We start from the raw sequence: 18,107 nt of genomic DNA on the forward strand, positions 1-18,107 counted from the left end.
GAAATATTTGCTCAGATGAAATAATAAATGGGTGTTACAACCAGCCCCTAACTGTACATTGAGCCCAGCAGGAAGACAAGAGGTTTAGCTGTGAATTAGAACATACTGTAACCTCAGATTTATAAACAATCTAAAATTTTTGATCAGCTAACAGAGAAAAATTTGATCTGTTATCTGTTTATAATGGAGCTGTCATAAACATTTGTCGTCATCATGACATTGCCTTGATTTAAAACAAAATACATGTTATTTTACAAGTGCAGGCAGGCATTTTTCATCTTAGTGCAGTGTGTAGTGAAGTGCAGCTGATGATTCAAAGGAGCCACTTGCAGCCAAGGGCAGGTCAGTGTGCACACAAGAGCTGTCACAGCCTCAGCCCGCAGACCATTGTGGAGACAAATTTGAAGCTGCAACTTCACTGTGGGCTTGCCTAAGATCAGCTTTGCTGTGCTTTAGAACTAAGGTCATACATGAGCTGTGCATTAGCAAATTACAAATGGAAAAAGCTGTCTGCTAGTCTGATTTATTATATCACCTTAACAGCCTGCTAAAATGTCAGTGACAGCAGTGTTACCGTACATAGTCAGAGGCACATATTTAGTTTTCTTTAATTTTATAATCCCAGAAAGAGCAGCATTTCTTCATTAGACTAGTTTTGGGATTGCACAGACTTGTCAGATATTTCACTTATGGAAGATTTCTTTATGGAATCTCTTAAGCAGCTAAAACCTTCTGGAAAGATACAAGTTAACTTCTCTTTAAAAAAAAAATAGTTACAACCAGTACATTGTGTCCTCTTAGTTCCTTTTCTGTTCCTGTTTCCGCAGTAATTTGTCTATTCCGTGAAAATCCTGTCAAATTTGCAATTACCTTCATTTCATTAGAGCTGAAAAAGAAATTAAATCACAGCTATAAATGTGCATTCGTAGCCAGATAACATTGCTGAGTGCCCCAATTCAAAGTGACCATTTTTTGTAAAGACTGATTTTAAATAAAATTGACCTCTTTAAATGACCAGATTGTAACATTGAAAAGATTGAAAAGAGTCTGGTTATAATTTTGAATTTGCATTTAGTACTTTGTAAAGTTAGCTGTCTATCATCTAAATAAAATTTAGTTTCTTCATAATTAAAAGAAATACTGGAAATACCTTAAGGATATTATCCTTTGTAACACATAAAGAATATTCTTACTTTGGGATAGTTTTATCAGATGTCCATCATTTTGACTGGTTGGGCACAAACCATATATCCACAAAATGGAAATATATTCTAAATCATCCTTCATATTGAATCTCCTAAAGATAAAGTTCTGCTTTGAAAGTGTTGCAATTGCTGGTATTGTCATGTCCTTTTATGCTTTCCTGTGGAAAGGAAGGAAAAGGACATTTTTCTTTTCCTAGTGGAAAAGCTTTACCTGTTGTGAAGTTGAAAGGAATTTATTGGGAAGAGGCATTGTCCATAGCACCTTCAGGACAGGACCAGAGTAGGGCACAACAGGCATTCTCTTATTCCCTTCTTACCCAGAATCACTAGCATGAAATCACTAGCATTGATTTCAGGAGTAGATTTAATTTCTGCATTTATCATATGAGTCATTAACAGTTAAACAGAGCTTAATTATTTTTTGCTTTATCTAATGAATGGACACTTTTATCTGAGCAGAATGTAAAGTAGGTAGAAATTATACTGTGATTATAACATAATACTAAGGACATGTCAGGATTTATGTTTTCAATTGTTATGCCATTTCAGTAACAACTGGTGTTCCATTTTTACAAGTTATTAAAACCCTTAGAAATTCCCTTTTACGTTCATTGCACTGAAATGTTTGCAAGCACCAACCACTGTTACATCTCTGCAATTTTTGTAGATAAACACTAGGCTCTTTTCTACATTCTTATTACTAATTTAATTTTTTTTCTTGCTCCTAATCAGATGAATCCTAGGCAATGGAGCCATATTTCTGAAAGTGCCAAAGATCTGGTGCGCCGCATGCTTATGCTGGATCCAGCAGAGAGGATAACAGTGTATGAAGCACTGAATCACCCCTGGTTAAAGGTAGTAAAAGCAGCTATTTGCATGCTACTTTCCTATTTAAGGGACAAAACCATGGATTTCTTTGTCCTTCTGAGCTTTTCAAAGTAGACATGAACAGTACAAAAGGTGGGATAATGTGCTTTAAATGCTGTCTAGGGTTTGAGCCTGACATTTTGATAATTGCCAGGCCTAAACTCTTGCTTAAGAGCAAACTCAGTTGGACATCTTCAGGAGCACCAGAGTGCAGGGAGTAGGGCTGCATAGCATAAAGCTTAAAGAAGGTGTTGCTGTGTCTTTCTGTGGCTCTCAAACTCCAGATCTGATTTCTGATCTCCTTTTTACTCAGCCATATCTAAACCTCTTTCCTGTTAGTCATGTAGCCATGCACTCTACTGCTGTAGGTTATGCTCCTGAACTGTGCTGCTTCCTTACATTAGATTCTTGAAAATACCCCACCAAAAGGGAAGGAAATAGTGGAGTGTTGCTCCAAGGCCACTGTGGCTGCATAAAATTATAGACATCTGGTAAAAATCAAACTATTTTTCAGTAATGGCAGAATTTACACACTTTAAGCCAGTGGAAGAGTACTTTCTGCACACTGAATGTTTACAACAGGAGCAGGAGAAAATATTCCTGTAGCTTCTCAGCAGTCCATCAGGAGTCTGTGCTAAACATTGGGGTTGGAGAATGATGGGTTGTGCTGCAGAATTAAAAGGTGAAAAGTGCTGGTTCAGAGCACTGTATTTTTTTTTGGCAGAAGGTGATGAATTAACTATTTTCTTAGTTGTCCTTTACTTTTCTGTAGTGAGTGTCCAGGATAGAAAGAGTCATAATCATTAATTTAAACAGGGTACTTATTTTGAAAGGGAGCTGATCTGGTGTCTGTTGCTGGCCTCTCTGTATGCTGTACATGAGACAGAGAGAAACCCACAAAGAAAGAACCTGGGAGGAACAGGATTGTATGCTCTTCTCCCTCCAAGTAAATGGTGTAACCACCAGTGAATGGAGTCATTCTTCCATTTCTCTGCTCTCTTTCTGCCTCTGACTTGTATTCCAAGCTGCAGAATGGTCTAGCTTAGCAGAGGAGGTTGGGAGTGTTCACCTCTCAGAAATGACAGTGGTTAAGGCAGCTCTTCAGTGTGTTGGGAAACTGCAGGTTCAAACCATTCTACTCAAAAAGAGGCAAAGTTCTGTCTGTTTGTCTGGGGTATACATAGTGTATCAAATATCCAAGAGTATGGAAATGAACACCATTTTTGGAATCCCAAAATATTGTACAAACACAGATTATCTGGTTTTACCTCCTTGTAATTGGAGTTTTTCTTAACTTTGAGAGCATACCCACATTGAGATGCCAAAGCTAGAGGGTTGAGGGTCATTTTGGGAGAAAAGCTGTAATTTTTGTTGTTTAAGCAACTAAGCTAATTAGGTTTGTTAAAAAGACAGTTCTGTAATGTGCGTGCGCAAGCTCTGCCTGTGCAGCTTTGCACTTTTGGTGTCTGTGGTCTCTTTTTGACCATGTTATTTGTTGGAAGTCACATGGTTTAGTTTATGACAACTTTTTTTTTTGCCAGGCACAGTCCTCTCATTTTTACCTGCAATAAACTGCCTTCTCTGCTGAATCAGAACTTTCTAAACCACTTGTAGGTAGGAGCAAATACAGCATGAGACAGAGACGTCTTTGGTGCCATAGAGGGACTGCTGTGTTTTCACTCTGATTCAAGAGAAGAATGTGATAAATCCATTAAATTAATGATTTTATATAGCTTCAGGAGGAAAAGGTAGTTGGCTGCTGCAAGTTTTGTCCCTTCTGTCACTGCAGTTGTTCATTGGCACATTTTTCATCTGCACCTACAGTGGAGAATTCTTCCTGTACCATCCCCTGGCTGGCATTGGGTTGGCATTTCCTGCCCTGTTGGACATGTACCCCACCTCCCAAACTCACCTGAAGTATCCAGCACCCTGTCAAAGAGTGCTTGAACATGTTCCTTCACTGGGGTTTGTGAATTCCAGACAGCAGAACTACTTTCTGCTTTGAAGTTCACAGACAGACTGACAGCACAACAGTAAAACAAAAGACTGGGATGTTACTACAAGGTGGAAAACAATTACAAAAAGAAAATATCCTTGGCCCGAGTTAAGAATTCTGTCAAAGCACTTTAATCCCTCTTAATTTCTAAAAGTTTTCCTTAAGTTGCAACAAATCCTCATTCTCTGTGAATTTATGAGCCGGTACTTTTCTTGTCTGGTTTCTTAGTGTCAAGAGGATATTAAAAGCTTGTATTTAATGGTCTTTTGGTTTGTTTTTTGTGGGGTTTTTCAAGGAGAGAGATCGCTATGCATACAAGATTCATCTTCCAGAAACAGTAGAACAGTTGAGAAAATTCAATGCAAGACGAAAACTAAAGGTAAACTGAATGTAATGTTAAAACAACAGAATTACACAGCTTGAGTTTTGTGTGATACTTGATTAATTTTAAAAGTGCTAAGAGAAATCCATGCTTTGAAGTCAGCAATAAAATGTTACGGCAGGCCTTGACAGATGATTATTGAAATGATGTCTTAGAAAGGCTGTTTGTCCTTTCTTTCTTTCTTTCTTAGTGCATAGTTTTCAAATTTCAGTGCAAATTGTCTGGTATCAGCCAAGGTGTATATGAGGTCTTCATCTTCAGTCAAGTCAGTAATGCTATGTAATATGAATTACTGGAGAGAATTGTGCAATGACTTCTGTTATTATTGTGTTACATTTACAATAAAAGGAATATAGTAATTTTTAATGTCTTTATGAAAGAAGACTAAATAAATAATCTTCAGTTTATCCTATTAATGTTTAACTACATAGTAGTTTATTTCTTAGCCATAATGAAAAGAATGTTAACATTTCAGCCCAAAACAACATGGTTTTCCTTCTGTTCTTGTCATGGAATGTTTAACAGAAACATTTCTGAATTCAGTGAAAGGTTCAGAAAATTATGACAGAAACATAAAGCATTACAGTTCATGGGCTGTTTTACAATTCGTAATAAAACTCAGAATCAGGTATTCACACTGAGCTGCTGCTTTGCAAAAGTTTCATGAGGCTGATGATGAGGATGCACAGCTGCCACAGTTCATGCACAGCTCTTTCTCTTAGGTGGTTTGTATGCCCAGGTAATCCTTCCATTAAAATGGGATCTAGTACATTTTAGAATATGACCTGGTTCCTGTTCTAGGTGCAATTTCAAATATTTCCTGAATTTCTTCCTGGGGAGGCCACTATATTTAGTTTCCTGAGCTTTTGTACCTTCATTAATTTTTTATGCCATTTTATCCAAAGCACTGTTCTGCAGTATGTTTCATGAAATTCATCCATACTTTCACAGCTGTGAGGCATTAAAACCTGAGTAGTTAAAGTGTAATTTACTTGAACAAGTAAATATATGTCAGAGGAGGCAACCATTTTTCTGGCTTTGTAAATTCCCCTCTAATGCTCATTCTTGGACTTTGCAATTCTCTGTATAACTGTGTTCTTTTTATATTGATGCATTATGGGTGTCAAAGTATTCTAGTACTGTCAGTGTCAAATTATGCCAATTTCTAAAATAAAAACAGTATTTTGCTTTAAAAAGTGAATTTTTATTCCTGCTAATACACTAGGAAAGAGGAAAAGATAAAGAGATTAGTTATTTTGTTTGCATTGTACTACAATGTGAATTCTTGCCTCACAGTTATTATTTCAAAATGCATTCACATAAAGAACTGTTCTGATGAATCCCCTTGCAAAGAATATTTTTACTGTTTATTAGTGTATGACCAGCTTTTCTGTTAGATATGGTCACTGATAAAAGGGAGGCAGAGCTGAAGACTAGAAAATATATTTGCTCTTCACTGAAAAGCTCAATAAACAAGTGACCTCAGGAGACTGAGGGATCCAAGGGGTCTGGAAATGTTTTGTTATCCTGCTTTGTGTAATTGAGACTGTGTGGGTATTTTTATTCAGGGGGCAGTACTAGCAGCTGTGTCAAGCCACAAATTCAACTCCTTCTATGGTGACCCCCCTGAAGAGCTGCCAGACTTCTCTGAAGACCCCACCTCCTCAGGTATTTTAACAGAAAGTGTATTTACTGCAGTCAGCATGTCTTAAGTCCATACTGACCAGAGTACCAAGTATTTACTCATTTCTTGAGATTCCATAAAATTGAATATGAAGTTAACATTTTCATGTGAAAGGATGAATAATTTTCAGTCACAATGGCATTTACAGCTGGCAAAAATAAGGATAAAATCTCATCACAGTTTTAAGCTTCTACAGAAATTTTGTCTGATTTTTTAATTTTTCAATGTATGTACATTTAGTTACAATTAATGTTATAATATCACATTTCTCTTTATATTAATTGAGTATAAAAGCTTATTGAAATTTTGTCTTGAATTCTTAGGCAGGAGCAAAGCTTTAATACCTTACTAATAGTTATTTATTAATACCTTACTAATAGTTATTTATAAAAAGAAGCCATTATGTACCAAGGTTTCCTGACTCCTGTTTTAGAGAAAAATATGACTGTGTCCTGTTTAAAGCACACTGGACAGTATTTCTGACCCCAGATCTTCAGAGAGAGACAATACATGGACTCAAAGGGGAAGATAATACTTGTGCTGTGATCTAGGCCTTGAACAGGACAGTGACCTTACCAAGCAATCCTTTTGTCCCTAGCCCATATTCAGAAATTCAGATCACCTGTCAGTCTCTAAACTAACACAGCCCTGTCTTAGTTATGTATCTTAATTTTGACATAACATTGCACAAAATATTTGCAGTGCAAAAGTCTGGGTTGGTTTGTCTGATCTGAAATTAGGATTTAGGATCAATTTAAATGAAGCTTTAATAAAAACCTAAGACCAAAAGGACAGTCTTTAATTTTTCTAAACAATTTGGAGGTGAGTACTAGCAGAATATTTTAGCTATTTACTGACTTCTCTAGAAGACGTTTCAGGAACTTAATTGCATGTGTTGATCTGCTGTGTGATAGTTCTCTGTCCCAATATTTTTATAGGTGAGAAAATTATATATTGGCAGCATATATTAATTATTTCTTTCCTTCTATTTCATATAAGCAAGTAATTTTATAAATTATTTCAATGTCATTAATATAAGAATGATACGCCCCATAAGAATAGGGGCAACTTTTCTTAGTTGAAATTCTCCAATTTCACTTCTTGTAATCCAACTTCAAGTACTAAAATTAAAAGTTTGCTTTATCCTTAGACATGAACACCGTTCATAATTCCCATAGAAATGAATGAGAATCTCAGATCATTTATTGCAGATGGGTAATCAAAGCCTCATGGCTTAAGTTCAGCCCCACAGCTTTTGGATACTTGTACTTGCAGTTAAGGATCCACCTATTCTTTTAAAGAAAGAATAAGTCAGTTTTACTTCACCTAGAACTACTTGCAGTGCCTTAATTTTTGTTTCCATCTACTTCCCCCATTTCAGTGGTGAATGGCCACCACCATGACTGGCAGTGGCAACTTTCCTCATCTGGAAACAGCAGTTCTGCTTTCCAGTTTCAGTCTCACATCAACAGGACATGTGTCTTCCTCAGAGTGATGTAACTGCAGATATCACTATACAGAAAAGTTCCACGTTCTATTTTTCTCTGCTCACAGAATGCTTGAACCCAGTGCACATGTAAATTGTACAGAACATCTGTGTTGGATCCATTGTTAGCTTGTGCTCATCTCTGAAATAACTGAAGCAAAAGCTTGGAATTCTCAGGAAAGCAAAGTTACTCTCTAACCTGACATTGTTGATCAAACTGATGGGGGATCACAGTGATCAGGAAACCATCCTGAGTGGGTAGTTTTCATTATGTTTCTCTGACCCACTACTTTAGCTGACAAAATATTTAATATTGAACACTAAGCCTTGCAAGAAAAGACTCTACAACTCTTTCAGCTTTCTCTTTCAGAGATTATAACATTTCAGCTGAAATTCCTAGATACCGAAATCTATTTTGTTTCCTCTTCAGAAGTACACTAATAGCATTTTCAAATACTTCTGGCTTGTAGGATGGGTCTTGTGATGATTCTAAACCAAACTAGTTTGGAGAAATTAAAACTCAAGAATTGCAGTAGAAACTTGATTATCTGAAGGTTATTTAAGTTGCCTTCCTAATACCTCATAATGTTATTCCAGATCATAAACTCTTAATGAAGACCATTTAATATTTTAGATGTGGTTGCCAATTATTCCTCCCATAAAATTTCATGAAGCCTGTCACTGTAATTAAATGGTTTGTCAGAAACAGGCAAATACCGAACTCCTACAGAGATAAATATACAGAAATATAGATGCTTATTAGGTTATGCAAATCACATTTCCTGTCTTCCAGCGCTTTCCAAATACAGAAACAGAAAATTTCAGTTCTCTCTTTTTACCCACTTAATCTAGAAGTGTTCGTCCTCAAAGTTCAGTATGGAAACCTGGAGTTGCTGGAACCTTGGAGCATCTTCCTGTTCTACCAGAGTGTTATCCCAAGATGGGAAGGCACTGCAGGCAGCCACTCAGATGACTTCTGTAGATGCAGAATCTCAAAGGATATTCTTGTTAGAGAGTTTTCCAGTGAAAGTCAGAAAATAGCATAGCTAAATTAGATGGGAATGAACAGAGATAAATTTCATTTAAGGTCAACCAGGTTTTTTTCTGCGCACATCTTCTTTTCCTTTGTACAGTGTTAACAACTCTTGGTTCCAACCACTTGCTGACCACTGGGTGGTCTGTTTCCTCTTTTGTCAGCAACCATCCTCTGAAAAACTTGAATTAATCCTGCTATCATCCTGTTGGTAACATGGCAGAAACCAGTCTTGCTGAATTTTGAGTGCAGCAAGACCTTTTAAAATACTTTTAAACTACAATGCTGCTTTATTGCTGACAGTCTGTGTTCAATCACTTCTCCAGTAAAGCCACCAAGCAGCTCAGCTGACAAGCTTGCTGCAAATAGTCTTCTCTAGAATGTGAAACATCTGACTTTCAGGTTGCCTGTCTTCGAGACATTCTAAAATGTGCATTCCCCAAGGCAACAAATGTTTTGGATATTTTTAATATGCTGAAACAAACAAAAATCAGAAGTTAGCAATCAGTAGCCCTGAAGGCTAAATCTGTCACAGGAGAAAAACTGATCCAGTAGGAAGTGTTTGAAATGGACCATGAAATCCATGAGGTGCCAGGGAAATTTCTCAGCATTTGCTCTCTGCTGCCCTTCCCCATCTGCCTCCCCTCCTTCCCCTGCCCAGTGCCTGGCCCTCCTGACTGCACATTAGCCCTAGACAGGATTTCCTCTCCTTCTGTCATATGCTGGCCACTTGTCCCCCAGCAGAATGTACAGACATACAGTTTTCTAGTGTTTCCATAACAGTGCCTCAGGCTGGGAATGAACAGCACCAGTGTAAAGCTTTTAATTTTTCCTCCTTTTGCTTCTTGGGTTTGACTTGAGAAGCTCAATTGAGGATGACTGTTTTGTATGGGGTGTTAAGTAGATTCACAATGATTACATTTTCAGGCCAACAGTTAGAAAAACTGATAAAATGAAGAGGTTTTTTGTAAACTTCATGTTTCCAAAAGCTTTTTGTAGCTCTATTTTCAGAACCCAGTCAGTGCTGGAGTTAAGCTAGTGGATAGTCCACAGTCTTTGGAAAACTGCATGACTGACTTTTAATTAAAGCAACTCTTACCGTTTGGTTAAAGGCTGTTACTCTCTGATGGCTGCTGGAATTGCTTGGTCTGTGGCACACATTTCTGAACTGTGACTAAGAGGTTTCAGAGCAACTGTCTGCCACTGACACCTCTGGATTCCTGTAAGGGATCCTCAAGCTGTGCTTTGGGCTAACCTCAGAGCAAGAAAAGAGCCTGAGTGGCCACATGTGCACTGCACCTGTGGTGAGCAGTGGCACTGCTGCAGTATTTCCTGCATTCATGTGAGTGCTGGGCTCTGTGGTCACTCTGGAAGCAGATAAACAGAAGCAGCGTTTTGCACTGCACACAAAGCAGCCACACTGAGGCTCCTTCAGTGCTTCTGCCTCGTTTTCTCCACACACAGCATTTTTGCAAATGCTTTTTGGTGTTTTCTCTCAGGATTGATGTGTGCAAATTGAATTTTTAATCCTTTTCTATTTTGTCAGACTCTGTGTTGTCGTGTCAAACGAGAAGTTTTTAACACCATGGGATCTTGATTTTCAAATTTGATAATAAAAATGGGAATAAAGCTTAATCTCTTAGTCCTTCAGAGCAAGGTCAAACAGACAAGTTGTGAGCTTGCTGTTTCCAACATACATGGAAGTAGCTGAACTCACAAGTTAGAATGATTAGTTGTTTTATGGGATTTAGAATTAATGAAATATTGTTCATACAAGCCCATATCTTAAAACCCATCAGTTTCATCAACGGAAGAAAGAAAAAGAAACCACTGTGTTATGTATAAATTAGCATTGATTTTGTAAATATTTGCAAAGGGTGTTGTGTAACATTTTAAAATATGAATGCTCAGGGAAAAAAAACTACATTCACCTTATAATTGTTACTAATTCCTTCGCTAGTTTGCAAGCACAGCTGTGAGTTTTCAGATCATGAGTTTGTGTGTTTCCAACACTCCATTATTAACTTTTTAATTTTTCAGCTATTGATTCTTTGCTCTGATATGTTTAAATTTTTTAAAAAGGGCATAAAGACACTGTTAATTAAAAGCAATAAAGAAGTGGTTGCATTTCTAAATGGTTCACATAACATTTCTTTTGATTTCAATATAACATTGCTAAATTTTGCTTGCTAAGTATATTAATATGATGTTATGCATCATTTGCAGTATGTTGAATTATTTTATCATTTCAACTCTTACAATATTTTTACTAAAAAATCCCTTTTTGTCCATGAATTTTTTAAAATAGTTTAACCAATGTTGGGAAAAGTCTGGTATTAATAGATCTCTAACACTGCATCCATGTGCTGCCTTCCCAATGCCAAGTGTTTTCCTCCCATCCCAGTCTGCCAGTGCCATTTGCTTCACACATAGAAAAAACCATATTAAAAACTGGGGGAATCTTTGTCACTTTGTTGAGACTATTTTGTGGCTAAATTAGTCTGCTAGGTTGCAGCTTTATAAATGGCTTGTTCTGAAATCTTCATACTGTTTGTTGTTTGTCCAAATGCTGCCTTCCTTCTAGGACTTCTAGCAGCAGAAAGTAGGTATCCCTTTGTTTTCCTTTAAGGCATAGCAGTCAGCTATGGTGTGTGTCTTTGCATGTTTAAAAATCTGCTTTCTTTTGCTTCTCTTTGCTCTTCTCAGTTTTAATACTGCCTGTTCAGACAAAATTATATGGTATTGACTAAATCTGTCTGCAGTGTAATGTATCATCAACAGTGTAATTAAGCAGAAGGATGATTTCCAGGGAATTCTGAAGATTCTAATTTAGAGGCAGTATTAAAATTACCTGACTTTTGGGGGTTTTTTCCCAATATTTAATATTTGCAACACAACTGAACGAAAATTTAATTTTCATTGAATTAATAAAGTATATCTTGGGTTTGCATTTTCATTCCAAAATTGTTTTCATGGACTAATGTTTGTTTTTTTTTCTTTCTACTACCAAACATATACTGTAATATTAGTCAAATATTATGTTCTTGCTCTCTGCTTGCATGAACTTTCTTGATCCTTCTGTGTTGATGTGTTACCTGATCTATGCATATGCGCTGTGGATATGCATACACCTGATTTCAATAACTATCCAAAATGTGTCTCCTCAATGAAGGAATGTTGTTGGCACGTAGAGAAGAGGTTCTGCTGCAAGGCAGCTGCACACTTTGTGAGAAACTGGGAGCACTTCTAAAACCTGCAGACTGTGCTAGGCAGAGGAGAAGCTGTGAAATTTTAGACCCTTTGATACAAACCACAACCATTTCAAAAACAACTAATTCAGCAAAACTAGTTCTCCAAAAACAAGATATAGAAAGTGGGGGTTTCCTGCAGCATTTTAAGACTTGTAAATTAACAGCTCTACTTCTGTCCTAGGTCAGGACATGTCAGCAGGACATGTGTTCCTGTCTCCATTTCCGATCAATCATGGATTTTGTGGTTGTTGTTTGGTTCATTCTTTTGATTTTACTGATTGTGGGGGAAGATTTTCCTTTTCCTCCTATTTCCCCATCTCAGAATGCCTGTCCAGTAACATGAGAGTGAAAGTTCAATGGATTTTTCTATAAAAGTTTTGTGATAGTATTATTTTGAAGCAGTTGTAGGGGGGAAGGAAAAAAAAATCTTATACAGAGCCTGTGCCATGATTTTTGGGTTTTTGTTTGTGCATAGAGACTTTTCTTCCACAAACTGACTATAAGAGTATGATGCTGTCATGCAGGCCAGAAGGGGGTTTTGAGACATTTTTGCAATGAGGGGGAAAGGATCTAAGGAAGGGATAGTTACTGCAGTGGTCTTCAGGGCAGTCAGGACTTGGTGAAGCGAAGGAGAGGTTTTGACTCTGTTTCAGAAGGCTGGTTTATTATATTATGATATATATTACATTAAAAAAGACCACACTATAACTATACTACAAAGAATAGAGAGAAAGATTCATCAGAAGGTGAGATAAGAATAGAAAAGAAATTAATAACAAAGTCTTGTGACTCCCCCAGAGTCCGAGAGCTGCTGCTTTCTTGATTGGCCACCAAGTAGAAATATTCTACATTGACCAGTGAAGAAAGCACCTGCTGCATTCCACAGCAGCAGATAACAAATTGTTTACACTTGAAGCTGAGGCCCTCTCAGCTTCTCAGAAGAAGAAAATCCTAGCAAAGGGATTTTCATAAAATATCATACCTACAGATAGTGAAGGGCATATAATTAATCTGTTCAAACATTTATTTGTTTAGCTGCCTGTGAGTGCACTTACATGTAAGCTACAGGTCTGGTCTGTAAACTTCTGTACACTTCTGCATATTTCTGTACCGCCACGCTAGACTGGCTCCTGTCATATCTCTGGCTGGATTTTCAGTGAGGGGTGGCTGGGAAAAAGAGTTGACAAACTGTGTGAAGGTGCCAGGTATGGAGACAGGAGAAAGTGGAGCCATGCCTGCACTCAGTGCCCCTGTGTGTGCAGGATGAAAAAAGTCTCTCTTCAAAATTAACCATCAGTTTTCTTGCTGCCCTCTTTGTCCTCTCCCCCACTATTTCCTCTTCCCCCCATCCTTTTTTGTTTTCCATACATAATACTCTCCTCTATATTCCTTCTGCTGTTTGGAAACACTTAATCTCTTGATTTCTTTTCTTTTTTTCTTTCTTTTTCTTTTTTCCTTTCTTTGGTCTCTTTCTCCCTGTTTTTCTCTTCTGCACCTATTTCCTTTAGTTTCTTTTCTGACTTTTATATGCCTTTCTCTCCTTTCTTGTATTCCTTAGATGTTCTTACCTTCTTTAATGTAGCTGTAAATCCCAATATTCTTCCATTGCACCAGCAGTCTTCTTTCTGAATTGTTCTTGTCATCTCCATAAACCTCCATCTTTCTGGTTCTCCTACTACACTCTTCCTGATTATTTTATATACATGCAATGTATGTGTATACATATATTTCTTTTATCACTGCCTTATTTGCTTCCCAGTAGCATTCACAGAGCTGTGTGCATATAGCAGTTTATTTGTAAATTTATAGGGTGTCTAAACTTCACTGTTTGATTTCAGTCCAAGAAGGAAGAAGTCATGAAATGCTATATAGCTCAAACTTGAGCAGGACAGAGCCTTTACTTGCCTTACATGTTAATTACACTGCTGTGTATATGTAAAACATGTATCTGCCAGCTTATTTTAAACTATTTTAGTCATACATGTATGCACCTGCTTTGGCTGTCATCTGTTCCTGCAGAGTCAGTTGCTCTGGAATGCAGTGAACAGCAAAGAGCAGCAAATTAATTACTGTGTGAGACCAGAGGCATCTCAACTCCAGTGATTTTTGCAGATGTTGTTGCAAGTGATGAAGAGCAGCTGGTGCTCAGCTGGCTTTCTCTAAATCTGAGAAGTGACATCAGTTTAAACAGTGGAAAGATCTGCACTTCCTAATAATGCCCATGCTTGTTTCTTCGTAAAATTGTATCCTGTGACTTCATTTTGTGATTCTAATGTTTGATTTCTCTAAAATTTAACAATTTCTGACGATTTTTCATCTTTCCTTGCTGGATGTACCTCAGACCTCTTCCCAAACGAAGTAAAATGTAAATCCTGCCTTCTGAAATGCCTGTGCTTTAAGAGCCAGGATTGGTCTTTTAATTTCATTTCCAGCAGCTGCCCATGAAAAGGCAGCCACGAGATGAAGCTGAGAAATCAGCTTCTGTTTATTGTAGATTGGCTGCATAAGGACTGAACTGTGATATATAGAGAAATTGCAAATGACAGCAAAGCCTTGCTTAATCATTTCAATACCACTATAAAATCTTCAAGACACAGTTGCTTACGTATTTACACAACTTAAAAAATAGTTGAAAAGCCAATCAAATAAAAGTAGTTTATAAGAACGCACAGGATACAAATGAGTGGCTGGTGTGATGAACTTCATTTTATTTGGCTCTACAAATCTAAGAGACTTAGATTTTGCCAATGTCTCTCTCATAAAAACTTGCTAATAGTATAATGAGTTATTTATCTGCAGTTATTTCCTGGCATAGTAATTGCAGGAGACTGGCAAAAAGGTGGTTATAGTTCTGTGTTTAAACAATGTCAGGCTTCCTGAGTTCTGTGTTTTCATTACTCAGAAGTTGGTTTATGACTGACCCAAGACTTAAATGAGTATTTGTAATCTTCAGTGTTAAAAAATCAGTCAAGGAGTTCTTTTGCCCTGTGTCAGAATGTGTTTGCAGTCAGGATGTAGTCTGTGCTTTGTAGCAATATCTGAGTCTCTTTACCTAAACACTTTATTCAGTTGTACAGTGTTGCAGATCACATGTCCCATGAAAAGAGGTTCCTAATTCTATTTACTGCCTGTTACATAACAGAGGGAGCCAGTTATTCCTCCCTGGTGTGCTGAGAAGCCTCAGAAAAGCACACTTTTGGGTTGCTTTGTACTGGGGGGACACATGACTGCTGCACAATATGTAGGCAATTCTTGGAATAGTATTTAAAATTCTCTTTTACTCGGTTCTGGGGAGAAGTAAGCACCTCCTCCCTACCTTTAAAGTTCAGTTTCTCTAGTCAAACCACCTGTTCCAGACTAGAATAGCTGGATGTTGTAGCAACAACACTATTTTACCAAAGCTTTTCCTACATCCAGCCTGATGAACCAGTGTCTGTGGCAACTTCACGTGCACTGTATGAGAACTACAGACTCTAGAGACAGAATTCAGCTGTAACAGAAAATTATTTCTGACTGGCCATTTCCAAAAATGAGGTAGCAGAACCTGCCCAAAATACCTGTGGTGACTTTGACTATGCACTGCGTGAAGAGAAATTCCCAAGTTTGTGCCTCACAAAGCAAATACAGAGCCTGTCTGATAAATAACAGATCTGCCTCAGTAGGCAGAAAACTGCTCAATTCATCTCTGTCTTCTCAGAAGTAATTGGGTATCATCCTTAACAAGTCATTCCACTAACTGTAAAAGCATTTTATGTCCTAGTGGTGACTGCAGGAGACTGTCATAAGCATTCTAATGTGGTTTTTCCCCGTTTTTATATATGACAGCTCATAGTTTTCAACTTTTCACAGTTGGCGGTCCCCAGGAACCTCTGAATAGCTGCAGCCATCCTTTCTTAGGTATTATTATGGGAGTACAGGGTAGACAAGGTTGTGTGCATGGCCCAGAGTGTCCCTGCTCCTTTTGACCCTGAGGTCATTTACTGTGCCTTTACAGGAGGATCCACAGTCTTCTTACAGAACCATGTTTGGTATGGATTTTGTTACTGTTTCTGCAGAGAAGAGTCTTCTATTTATATCACTGGAATTGCAGCCTTTCCTGTGCAATTGGATCTGGTTTTATAGTAACTTAAGGTGCAGGATAAGATTCATCTCACCCAAAAGTTGGGGCTGCTTGAAAATCCTGGGGCAGTGAGCAGCATTTTCTAACCAAGTTTACTTCATGGAGACTTAAAAAACAAATGAACACAGCCAGTCAAGTTAGTCAACTTCCTGATTTTTCCTGCCTTACCAATATTTATGCATCATTCTAATTTTCATGTTTCTAGATTCTGTCTGTAACTGCTACAGACCATGATAAGTCTGAGTTTTTAGCTTTTATGACTGTAATAATTCACTTAAGTCCTTTATCATCTGTGCTGAGGCTAAAATGGGTGCACTTGCAATGTTAAAAATAGGTTAAATCCTATTTCAAGAGAATATAAGTTTTAATTAAAACTGTTGAGTACCTTTACACTTTCCCCAAAGATTAGAAATTTACCTTGAATATGAATTTTTTTAGAAACAGGTGTGCTGTAAAGGTTGGTTAACTTCATTTTATGTAGTATCTCTTCCCTGAATTTAAAACTCTTCTGAAAGGAGCTTTTAGACATTTTAACACATGTCTGTAATAAAGAGAGTTTAGATGTTCACAAAAATGCCTGTAAAATTGTTCTGTCACTTTTTTTAAGCACTAACATGCTGTCAGTATATTGCTGCTATGCCATTTTCTTATGCAGGTGCATTATTCTTAAATAAGTGAGGGGCGTGGCAGTAGGTGAAGCATAAGATTATAGGTAAAAATAAAACCATAAGGTAAAAACTGTCATTTGGGAGATTAACAAAGTCACTGTCAGAAAGTCCCATCAAATTTCTGAAGGACATTCTTGGAAACTTTCTTTTACAGCCTTCTATTCAGTGTGACCAGTGGACAGGGGAAAAAAAAGAACTGATGATCAAACCCTAATTGTTTTGAATTCCCAAATATTCAAGAGGTTGTTGAGATACAAATATTGAAAAATGGTAACTTTTATTCCATTTCAAAGCCCTCAAAGTATTCCACAAAATAAATTTTGCAAAGGAAATAATACTGTCAAATAAGGAATGTGGTGGTCCAGAGCATTTGGTGTTTCACAATAACACAGCACTGCAGGCAACTTTGAACACCCTTCTTCCAGATTTGGCTCAGGTTTTGGGGATTATGGGTGACACTGAGCAGTACTAGAGACTCTTAAGATCCCCAGGCCTCTGAAGTGAATCTTCTCTTGAGTTTTCCTTAAATACCCAAATACGCAGAAAGGGCTTTGAACCCCAAAAAAGAAGCTTTGCTTGAAAATAAAATAATTCAAACTCTGAGCATGAAAAGAGCAGAAATAAAAGAGAATTTTAACAAATTTTCTTCTACCAACTGGATCCTGGAAAGTCAAGCACTTTCCTTCAGGCTTGGAGATCTCGATGTCCATCAACCTTTAACTGATGTGCTGACCATGGAGAGGAAACAGTGCAGTCTTTTTGGGGTCCCTGGGTAGTTTTTTTCCTTGTCTTTGAGGCTTAGCTGTGCTCTCTCCATCCTCTTACCAGCAGATCCCCATCCTTATATTTCCTGGGGTTTCCTGCTGTGTCTCTGGCAGAGGGATGTGGACGGTTCCTTCCAGCTGAGCAGCCTTGTTCATTATCAAAGAGGAAGCAAATTTTGCTCTTTTTCAGTGCACCCAACCTCGTGCACAGCAACTACTAAAAGTCAGACCATTTGTTTTAGTTGCTGACAGCCAGAGATTTTTAAAAGAACATAAATTAGTACATCAAATAGGTGTAAATAGTCAGACACACTTGATGGGAGAGAGCTAAGAAATTTTATTGCTCCTGAGACATGAGTTGTGAGTGAGGGGGACATTGTGGTTCTCAAACCTTGTACAGAGAACTGTGAGGAGAATCTTAGGCTGAGGTTTGTACTGAATGTGATGCAAGTTTCTAGATTTGTAATTTATTTCTCCTTCTAGGCCATGAGGTTGCAAGTCTTGTATAGTACTTTTTGTGTATTTTGTTATGTTTATTCCACTTTTTCAGGATTTTCAGAGAAATAAGTTAACTTCTTTCCTTGTGTGGTTAAGAGGCAGTTTGGTATATTTTGTTATGGCATTCTGAAAATGCACTACAAAAGGCTGTGA

General features: G+C 37.6%; 1 protein-coding gene across 17 annotated transcripts in view; it reads left to right on the forward strand.

Moving 5' to 3' along the window:
• CASK (calcium/calmodulin dependent serine protein kinase) overlaps nt 1-18,107 on the forward strand; it is a 191,271-nt gene that overhangs the window by 116,930 nt on the left and 56,234 nt on the right. For 13 of the 17 annotated variants that reach the window (XM_038145443.1, XM_038145469.1, XM_038145453.1 and 10 more), the window contains 4 exons: nt 1,938-2,060; nt 4,364-4,447; nt 6,019-6,118; nt 11,238-11,255. In XM_038145443.1, the coding sequence (XP_038001371.1) occupies nt 1,938-2,060; nt 4,364-4,447; nt 6,019-6,118; nt 11,238-11,255 (325 nt within the window). The remainder of the gene's footprint in view (nt 1-1,937; nt 2,061-4,363; nt 4,448-6,018; nt 6,119-11,237; nt 11,256-18,107) is intronic. The other 4 variants (XM_038145462.1, XM_038145499.1, XM_038145572.1 and 1 more) reach the window with 1 other exon arrangement.

The sequence above is a fragment of the Motacilla alba genome, chromosome 1 (genome assembly GCF_015832195.1).
Source record: "Motacilla alba alba isolate MOTALB_02 chromosome 1, Motacilla_alba_V1.0_pri, whole genome shotgun sequence".
NCBI lineage: Eukaryota > Metazoa > Chordata > Aves > Passeriformes > Motacillidae > Motacilla > Motacilla alba.